Source organism: Halichoeres trimaculatus, unplaced genomic scaffold (genome assembly GCF_033239565.1).
Source record: "Halichoeres trimaculatus isolate MK-OKI-2021-1 unplaced genomic scaffold, fHalTri1.1 fHalTri1_scaffold_4, whole genome shotgun sequence".
Taxonomy (NCBI): Eukaryota; Metazoa; Chordata; class Actinopteri; order Labriformes; family Labridae; genus Halichoeres; species Halichoeres trimaculatus.
The window spans coordinates 4,652,963-4,664,123 of NW_027437182.1; the positions used below are offsets into that span (position 1 = coordinate 4,652,963).

General features: G+C 38.3%; 1 protein-coding gene across 1 annotated transcript in view; it reads right to left on the reverse strand.

Moving 5' to 3' along the window:
- gmds (GDP-mannose 4,6-dehydratase) overlaps positions 1-3,225 on the reverse strand; it is a 248,588-nt gene extending 245,363 nt beyond the window's left edge. Inside the window, exon 1 of the mRNA XM_074668218.1 lies at positions 2,951-3,225. Coding sequence (XP_074524319.1) covers positions 2,951-3,046 — 96 coding nt within the window. The 5' untranslated portion in view covers positions 3,047-3,225. The remainder of the gene's footprint in view (positions 1-2,950) is intronic.
- Between the last annotated feature and the right edge of the window lie 7,936 nt (positions 3,226-11,161).

An 11,161-nucleotide genomic window follows, 5' to 3' on the forward strand; every position in this document is an offset into this window, starting at 1 on the left:
ACAATCCCGCTGATATTTAAAGAGCAGTGATTTGTTTAAAGAGACGCTGATTAACACTGATTGTTGACACAGACAACCTGTCGGACCTGCTTCCTCTTCGTTTGGATTCATCAGTAGAGTTATCCTTGGTTCTAAACAACTACTAACCACTATCTTTATCAGAAATGCCAAGATTGGCCTACATTACAGATGCATGCTGGGAGTATTAAGGGTCGGAGGAGGTAAAAGCATCAACTTTAATTAGAAGCAGGTATTAAAATATCTGCAAACAGGTGTGGTCAGTTACATGACACATTACTTATGCATTCAAAATCCCATCTATCTCATAAACTGTCATCAGAAACAATGAGGAAATGAAAACCAGTCAGCAGCCTCTATTTAAATCATTAAATAAGCAAAGAAATATTTTCAACACTGGAAATGAAGGATACTACAGTAGAACTGGAACAAATAGATTTCCAGAATAAGTCTAATTGAAAACAGGTATGTAAATATTACTATCCGTATCAGTTTCAGACAAAATAAGTCTGAAAATATCAACAAAACTTAACTGCCATGTTTTCCCTCACTTACGGTTTGAATTCAACACCTAGAAGTTCAAATCTAAACCACCAGAAAATCACAAGTGGAAGGTAACAGATTTTACTGCATTCCTCACCTTGACCTAAATAACTAACTTTGTAGGCGAAAAAATGTCTCAATACTCATTTTCTCTGAAAATGAGTATTGAGAATATCAATAACCATCTGTAGTTGTTTCATTAGCTATAACTTGTATGTTTTTATTTGTCCTTTGTTTGAGCATAGACAAAGGGTCTATGTATGATGAATGAGTATTTAGTTATGTTTATCTTATTTATTCAACTTTTTTGGTTTTTACTTCATTGTGCATATGATTTTTCGTGTTAAAGTGACAGAAATTAACTAAACTAAACTTAAAAAAGAAGCAGGAAGGGCCAACTGATGCTGATGTCTCTGTCTGTCTAGGGTTGCTTTTCAGGATTACATTTCAGAAGACGTAAAGAATGTTGCCAAGCCTTCTCAAACAAGCCTCTCTTTAAGCTTTTGAGTAACTTCAAGTCTATTTATGTCTCTTACCTGGAATGCAGAGTAACTTCACCATGAACGTGTTCAGTTATAGATTATTTAGGGTGGAAATGACTTAAAGAGTGGACGTTAAACAGATTAATCTATTGGAGTAGCAGTTGGGTAATGATTGGGAGGAGCAAATTTGAGAATTAACTATACAACTTTTAATGTACATCAAAAACTTGAGGACTCAGGCTTTATAAAGCTCAGATCTTGGTTCATGTAGTGACCTGGATTCACATTAAATCAAATATGGTAGCTTAAGTGATGCAAAGCATTCTTAATTTCATCAAAGTATGTTGTCATTAATGGCAAAGTTTGTCAGTTGTGGGCAATGTTATAATAGTTAACTAAAACGAAACTAAAAACGAAAACTAAAATTTAAAATACATTGCAGTTAACTCAAACTAATAAAAACTAGAAAAGAAAACAAAAACAATAAGTAAACTAAAACTGTATCTTGTGTTCACAAAACTAACTGAAACTAACTAAAATGATAGACAAAATTCCCCTAGTTATAGTTTTTGACAATATTAATAGCCTTTAGGATTTAAATTAATCCGACACATTTTCCCAACCAATTTTATGACAGTTTTCAGCAGTTGTCAGCGCCGTACGGCACCATCACAGCGACGTACTGGGACCTGCTTGTTTACTGCACTGACTGGCTGTGCTCTCTGCTGCGACAAAACATAGAGGAGCAATGAATCAGAGCATCTGTAATAGTTTCATTTCATGTGAGTCTGACTTTATTGTTACAGAGTCCAAGTTTCTAATTACTAAAGCTCATATTATATTATTTTATATAATTTATGTTTATATTATTTTTATTCAATTCATGTTAACATTATTTTATATAATTTATGTTTATATTCTTATGTTAAGTTTATATTATTTTCTTGTGTTTCAGGCAGAAGCCAACAGTTCAGTATCAGCATTGACTGAGCAGTGAGGACTATGTTGAACTGGGAAATAAACTGTATTACAAAATATTTACTCTGACCTTTTTGAATCCTGCACCTGGTTAATAAGGTATGAAAAAACTAAAACTAAACTAAAACTAAGCCTTGTTGCTAAATTAAAACTAAATAAAAACTAGAATGCCCGCTCCAAAACTAATTAAAACTAAACTGTAATGGAAAAAAAATGTCAAAACTAACTAAAACTAAACTATAATGACAAATCCAAATCTATTTTAACCTTGGTTGTGGGGTTAAGCAAACTCTTTAACTTTATCAATTTGTGATAAACATCCTGGTTAATTATAACTTCCGGTTTAATCTCTTTTGAAGGACAAGTCATACCAAACTGAAATTAAGAGTTTTGATTTCTTGAATGTCTTTCTGTGGGAATAACAGGTGGATGAGCCAGGCTGCTTATGATCCACGTTACTATTTTATATTCATAACAGGATGCCAGTATTAACAGATATATGACATGTGATGGTCATTATTTGTTTATACTGTGAGGTGCGTACATGTTCTCGTGGAGTCCATGAAGAGATACATCGTCAAACCTGCCCATCCGGGTGTTTGCAGTTGTTAAGCTAGTATACAAGAAAAAGTGACCCATATGGACCAGGTAAACATCTCTTTTAGCTTAACACAAGAGGTTAACTTGCCAAACATCTAACACCATCGTTAAATTAGTGTGCAGTTTTATGTATCATGTAGATTAGACAGTGTTGGACACGTGTGTTTTCATCAGGTGCAGGTGTAAACTGCACCAGAAGTCACAAGAAATCACGACCACAGAGCCGTTAAAGGCGTTTCTGACAAACGGTTTCCAAATACAACTCGTTCATTCATTCCGACAGTGAAAACAGATTCCCCCAGGTGTACGAATGAGTTAGTGAGCCTCACCTGTCCGGTGATGCCGGTGATAATCGCCACTTTCCTGTCCTTCGACTCTCCGTTCATCGTGGAGCTAACGTTCGCGGACTGGGAGCTCTGTGCCATCTCTGACCGGTTAGTAGTTTAGATTCTGCTCACAGAAGAAGACAAAAAGCGGCAAAAAGCAGCTCTGTGTGTGTGTTCAGCGTGTGTGTTCAGCGTGATGAGCCTCCTCAGCATCAATAAACCACAGACTGTACAGTTGCAACGACAGATACGTAAGAGGAAGCGGCAGTACGGATCCACCAATCAGAAGCGAGCATGTGGGAGCAGTGAAGGGGAGCTCTTTAAAGAAGGTAGAGATTCCAGAGGTGGTTCTGTACAGCGCCACGCAAAGGTTGGAGAGAAAACTGCAGCTTCCTAATAAAACATTGACCAACGGTTACAGAAGTGACTCAAAAATCACGAAAAAGATCAAATTAACTATTTATTTCAAAAAGATGAAAACTAACCTTTTATAAAAGAACACTCTTCATGGTTTATAGATGTTTTTGGTTGTCTTTTTTCTTTACATCTGAATGTGTCAATTTTTCATGTGATGATATTTTGAGTTTTTGTAAAACAACTGACACCATTTTCATGCAATTAAAGGTCCAACCTTGACAAGTATTCTTTGTTCCAAAATTATAATAAAACAGAAGCTAAAACCAATTAAAACTGTCTAATTCATACCTTATTTTAAGAAGATAAATAAATAAATAAATGAATAAATAAAACACATTCCTTAAATATTTTTCTAAATATTTGAAGACACTGTACAGTAGTTCCAAAAGTCAAGTATCAGTGAGGAAAAAAAGACCTAACTGGGGAAGATAAGTCCGACCAGGTGAAAAGATAGAATAAAATAATAATGAGAGACGTAAAAGAAATTTTACGGGACAATTTAACTATAAGATATACGTAAAAATCAATAATAAGTTTGAAATGTGTTCAAACTTCAGGTAGAGATAACGAAACAGAGGTAAACAATAAAAAAATCTAAATAAATAAAATAAAAAACAAAAAATAAATCAAACTATTACTCCTACATCATCTACTACCTCTACTACTGATAGTAATAATAAAATGAATAATAATAAAAAAAGAATAATAAAGATAATAATAATCGTTTTTTTCCCCCGTGTCAGCCTTAAATAAAAAATACTGTTAGATGTCTGTGAAAGAACTTTCTTTTTTTTAAAAATGTCAGGTTTTCTATTTTTCTCTGACTTTACCTGACAAAAAAAAACAACAAAAAAAAAAACATAGAATTCTGGCTTTCTTCTTAAAAATTAGATTTTATAAGAGTGCTGATATTGAATCTTAAAATTCAGAATGCTGAATCTGAATATCAGACTTTGAGAAGTCAGACTTTTTTCTCAGTTTTTCAGAATAAAAGTAAGAATGCAATAAAAATAAATGGTTTATTATCCCTGACCACACCTTCCATAAAACTTAATGGCATGTGTCCTGTTTTGCCGATGTGCAGATATTTTATTGAGAAAATTCTAGTGTTGTATTTCAGTTTTATTGCAATCATCCTGCTATGGAGCTTATTTTTCACCTTACCGCACAGTAATGCTTTGTGGTTCAGGATGTTTATAGGTCCCTTTGTGTGTCACTCTGATCTCATTGTACTTGGCTTTGATTCATGAGGAGTATTATACACCTGTTGTTTGTTCTGAAAAGAGGGTGTTTATGACCTGCAGGTTATAGCATCCTTTTGTCCTGTCTGCATAGTTAAACATTTGCATTTAGGGTGTGGGCTCCCTGGCTCTGTCTCGCTACCGTTTTGCATAAAGATTGAATCTGTAATCCTGGAAAACCTGTAAAACCCTCACCTGAAACCACCTCAGAGAATAGTTAATAGTCTGGCAGTGTGGAGCATGATTAAATCTTGTTATCTTAACTCCCATACTAAATACAGAGACTTCAGGTATGAGGAGCAGGCCAAGAAAATTATCGTAATGTCTTTGAATACTGATCAACATTTCTTTGAAAATGATTACAATTATTAGACCACCCTTGTTTTCTTCAATTTCTTATTCTTTTTGATCCCTGGTACAACTTAGGGTACATTTGTTTGGACAAAAATAATGAAAACAAGAGAAATAGCTCACATGAGTTTAGTTAAATGGCTGATATCTCACCATTTTCTGTGGTTTTCTTGATAATAACTGAAATCACTTAGGTTCATTCGTTAATAGCTATGGCATTGTACTGCCAAAAAAAAAACAGAGCTTTCAGACTGTCCATGTTTGTTTCTGTCTGTTTTAGTCACATAAAACTCACAGAAGTTAGTACTTGATTGCATCGCTTCTGACATTGTCACAGCAGCCCATTCCTGTTGCAAACATTCAAACAGATCTGCTTTGTTTTTGAGCTTGTAGTTCTTCATTTTGAGTTTGATGCTTCACAGATTTTCACTTCGATTTAGTTCTGGTGATTGAGCTGCCCAAGCCATGGTTTGAAAGTTCTGGTTCTCCATCCAGGCTTTAACTGACCTTGCCGTGTGGACAGGAGCATTGTCTTGTTGGAAAGTCCAGTCATTTGGGGCAGGAAAAAGTTTTCCAGCTGATGGAAGAAGACTGTTTTCAAGAGTAGCCCTGTACATGACCTGGCCCATTTGCCCTTCACACAGTTGCATTTGCCCTGATCCACCCATACTGAAACAACCCAGACCATCACCGATCCACCACATGTTTTACTGTAGGGGTAAGACAGTCTGGTTTGTAGGGTTCTCCAGGTCTCCTCCTAACCAGTAAGTTGGCTGGAGTGGACATCAACTCCAACCTTTGCCCAACCATCAACAGTCCAATCCTTGCAATCCCTAGCAAAGAGTAACTTTCCTCTGCCTCTCACTGATGAAGGGCTTCTTCTGTATCTTGTGTGACTTCATACCAGCTTCAAGAAGTCGGTTTTTAACTGTCCTTGCTGAACAAATGACACTTCTCAACAGTGCCCACTCTTTTTTAAGGTCACTGGAGGTCTGACGACGACTTGGACAGTAACAGATGTGTGCACGGTCATCTCATAGGGTAGAAAGACGCTTCCTGCCTCAACCAGCTAGCAATTTGGTGGTACCATGTTCGGCTTGCTTTTCTTGGTGTATTGAACAGCTCTCCTGGAGATCTCTTGTTTTTTGGCAACCTGTCTCTCACTTGCTATGCCGCCCTGTTGGCTGCCTTTTGCAGCAACTCTCTCTTCTTTCTCCATTTCTCGTAACTTTTTTGTCTCTCTTTTGTAATCTTGTATTTGGAGTGGATCATTACTTTGTGTGGCTCATTTGTTGGTCAAGGACACCAAACTTTTCGTGTCTTCAGTGATATTTTTACTGCTTTTTCTCCTGTGTTTGTCTGGAGATCCTACATGTAACCATGGCTGCATTGTTTACATGTGAATTTAGCTGTTAGCAGCCTGTAGAATGTCAATGCTAACTGTTGCAAGGCCTGATGTTTACCCACAAGGTGAGGGAAAGGAGGTGAGGACGACGTGCTGGTTCCTAGGTGTGAGTTAAGAAGTGACGACATGGACCTGTCCTTCCATCCATCGTTATTGGGAACGTAAGATCTATCTCCAATAAGATGGACAAGCTAGCTGTGCTAACCCAGCAACAGAGGGGATACTAGAAGGCAGAGAGATGCTATTCACAGACATGGCTAACAGAGCTAACAGCAGACACCAACTCCTCATTGGAAGAGCTTCACCTGCTGTGAGCAGACAGGATCCAGGAGACAAAGACTGACCTTTTTGCACTTTCTATACTCTTTCTTACTTTTGTTTTCTTGATTGCTGCTGGGACTTCACGTTCGTTGTACTTGTTACAATGAAAATAAAGTTCTATTCTATTCTATTCTTATGCCAAATTCTGGCAATGCCAAGATGGCTGCTTTTGTGGCTTCACATAATCCTTTTGTTTCAGGCATTATGTGAGAGCTGACAACTTCTGAGATGTGCCAAAGACTAAACGTAAGCAAGAAACCACTCTTAAATGTTAAAATGACCAAGAAATGACCAAGAAGTTGAAACAAAGACGAGCTAATAGTTTTTCCATGACTGAAGATGTTTCAGTACAAAAGTTGAGTCAAACTAAAAGTATCTCAGCTTTAATTCATTAAGAGCAAAGAAACCAAACACCAAGTTTCATGTGACACTCTCGGAAAGCGTGGGAAAAGGTGCTTTTTCTGTCTGTCAGAGGGAAATCTTGTGGAAAATCTGTGTTTTAGGGGTTACATGTCTTATAGAATTGACCTGTCAGTGTCAGTATCACAAAATAAACACAATTTTAGGAGCAGAACTTGACATATTGACCCTGACAGAGGAATTTATTTCACATCACAGGAGACGCTATCTTAACAGAGGTGATCACACACTCGGAGCAGCCCCTAATCTCTTGTTATTCTTGTACATTTGAGTACGAATGACAACATCTGCTCCAGCTGAGCCTGTCAGTAGCTTCATGAAACTCCTCGACGCACCGCTCGGCTTCCCAGAATGCACAGCGGGGCGTGAGGTGTGATTTCATTACAGTCTAAAGTCAACATCATTGTACAAAAAGAGAGAGAAGAAAAACAAAGGCCTGGGGTCCTGAGAAGCACAGCGGTCTGCTCATCCAGCCGCCTGATCAAAAGAGAACAACACACGGCTGTGTTACAGCTCCGGGCTCTTCTTCTTCTCTGCTCTTGTTTGGCAGCAGGTGTCTCGCAGTGCGTTTGAGGTATTTGGCTCTCACTGTGGGTCCACTGCTGTGCTGAGACCTTCAGGGCAGGGTCAAGGTCAACACAGAGAGAAGAAGATTGATGGTTAATCTCACAGAGGAGTGGTTGCACCATTGTTGCTCAATAACTCTAGATTTAGGTGGTGTCTGACTACTCAGAAGAAAGAGGTTCTGCCTTTTCTTTAGGAGGTTAACATGGTCTACTTGCTCATCTTTCCTCTTTCCCAGTTGGCATACTTTATGATCGACTTCTCAAACTTTTTCAACACTTCAGGGTCCTTTCCATGTTGCCAAGAACTCTGTCTCCCACCTGAAATTCCTGGAGATAGGAGGCTCTGTTATACACCGCCCCCTGGTCTCATTGAGCTTTCTCCACGAGTTCCTTCGCAATCGGGACCACTGCTGTGACCTTGTCCCACGTCACTACGACATGTTCAATCATAGTACGACGAGGGCAAGGTCGCTCCTCTCGTGTCTCTTTGGCTGTGTCTTGTAGGCCTCTGGGCTTGCGGGAATACAAAAGTTTGAAAATTGAGAAACCAGTGGATGCTTGATGAACTTCCCTCACCACAAACAAAAGATATGGGAGGAGACGGTCCCAGTTCCATCCATCCTTGACAATCACCCTTTCTCAACAATGATTTGAGGGTTTGGTTGAATCTTTCCACCAATCCACCTGTCTAGGGGTGATAGACCTCACCTGATTTATATGCAATAGGACACTCAACTCTCTGGTTACCCTTTGCAAACATCACTGCATCTTGTATGACAAAGTTGGTCTGTCTTCCCTACATAAAAGAAGAATAGAGCACTGGTATACCTTTGGTCAAACAGTCAGATTCTGTTTGTGGTTCCTCGAACTCGCTCTGTCTTTGGTCAAAGAGCGTTAAGTGTTTTTGCTCCTTCATCTTTGTCTGAGCTACAAGGCAATCTGAAACTGGACAATCATGTAAGTTTGTACTATAAAAATAGGATCATGGATCTTGTAACAAGCCTGTGCACTTGTTTTTACTGCTGAACGCTGTTTATCTATGAACTTGACATATTGTTGATTTATTGCTGTCTGTTGTCTTTGTCTTGCCATCTGTGTGACACTTTCTTGTGCTGCTGCCAAGACTCTGTGGTAAACATCTCTATGAGGATAGGACTTCTATACGCAACCCTACCCAGATGCTGAAGATGAACAGCTTTTTGTTAGTATTTGTTAAGCATCTGCCTTTATGAGGGGGGCAGCTTCTTGATACTGGTATGACCAAATAAACTGGTGCCAACAAGGACTCTTGGGTAAGGGCCCATCCCTACTCTTTCAAAGGGAGTTTATACAGTATAATTGGCAAGGGGATTAGTGGGTTCCTGTAGTTTGATTTTGGGGCTATGAACTGGCACTCTTTACTTCCTTGTGCACCCCTGGTCAAAAGAACTTCTGGAATACCCTCTCTTTGGTCTTCTCCTTGCCCGAATGGTAGCCTAGCAGCTGAGTGTAGGCTAGCTGTAAGACCATGGAACATTGTGGCTGGGGAACTAGGAGTTGCTTTACTCTCTTACTTGTTTGTATTACTTGTGAGGTAAGGAAGAAGCCACCTTGGGCCCTACTAAGAACCTGAACATTTTTCAAGGCATTAACCAGGGTCAGGTCTTGGAACTGTGCTGTTTCATATTGACCTTTCAAGGGGGGCAACTTCATTTTGGGTCAAACTGCTGTATTTTTACCAGACAGGACCATCTGTGACTGCCATTTCCCCCCATTAGGCATGTAGGCCACTTGCTGATTCCTTGGTGGGCATTGGCTCGTCTGGTTTTCCACACAGCCATGAGACGTGCCTCCACTAACCAGGGTCCCTGGGTTGTAGGTTGGCGACAAAAATGTTTTAATGGGCTAAACATATCTTTGATCAACAAAACCACCAACAAATACAAGAAAAATAGCAAACACAATCCCTGTATTCTTATATTTTATTCATCTCTATAGCTCAACTGGCGATCTCACTCTACCGTTCAACAGGAGTTCCCTTTTTTTCTCTTTATCTCTCTATAGGCGTCCTTGGCGTGTCTCTATTTCTTAAAAACTTCTAAAATGCACTAGAGCTTTTGCTTGAGGAATCAAACGTGTTCAATGTCTCGGGAAATTGTAATTTGACAATAACCCCTGGGTGGAAATCAAACAACTAATACTCCTTATGTGGACACTTATTCTCTTTCCCGATTTTAGACGATGTGATTAAGATTTTACATGGGACTATTAAACAATGAAACTTTTAGTATCTTTTGGTTAATTGGTTAGTGCTCAGAAGTGATTATCTCGGACAATTCTACAAATGTAGTCAAGGTTACGGTTCGTTTTTAATGTATTCTGCCTGTTTTGACTTTGTACAAGTTGCTTATAAGCACTTTAATTTCTTAATGTACTTTTAATGTCGTGTTTTTATCTGCGCACTCAAGATGATAAATTATTTCTTTACCTTTGAGTTTAAAACAGAGTGTACAATTAATATTTTCTCATCTGATAGATTTGTATTGTTGCTGGAAGTTAAAGGGTAACATGATACATCTTTTATCCCTACAAACTAGGACAAGGAAACTATTAAAAACCAAAAGTTATAGGAAATGGAAATTTCTGTCATATAGGAGATGAAGAACTTTTCTGCAGTAACTTTAATCAAAAAAAGCTTCAGTATTAGGACTGGTGCACACTTGCAAAAACAATAAATTCTCCTTTTTATTTTGCAATTCTGATTTTTCTGAATTCCAAATGAAAGTAAATACAGACTTAAATTTCAAGTCTTAAGTCAGAATTCTAAAAGGTACAGATATTTAAAAAGTAAGTGGCATTAAGTCAGTTTTTCTTTTTCTTATAAAGTAAAAACAGAGATTTTTAGCGATAAATCCAGTTTTCTGACTCTTTCAATCAGCCACCATGATGATATAATCCTGAGAAACCAAACATAATCCCCAAAATATTCTCATAAATGACCTTCCTGACAAATCACACAACACACAACAGATACAAAATATTTATTAAGCTTGGTGCCAGTACGCTGACGACAAACCGTCCAAGCTAAACTTCATTACCATGATACCATAAATATTTCTCTTCAAAGAAACGCTCACTTGAAATCCCCCAAATGAAAATAATTCAGTGATGAAAAGTTGATCAGTTGGAACAAAGAGTAAAACTAGACGATAATACTCTGAGTGAAAAATAACCGTGCCAGCACCTGGAGTGGAGGTTAATCAATAGCCAAAATGTCTCAAACTTCCAAAGCATATGACAGCATCCAGATAGAGTAATGTTTGTTAAAGACTAGAGAGAAGCTGGTCTTCTAAAAGAAAGCAGAGTGCTGTGTGGCATCGATCTGTCTGAGTGAACAGACAATCAAACCAACAAACTTCATTCAGTAACAGTCGTCTCGTCTGTGCAGATGAACAATCCTGTCTTCACCTGTCTCCCTTTCCTCGATTCCTCTCTGAGTCGACAGACTTTCACC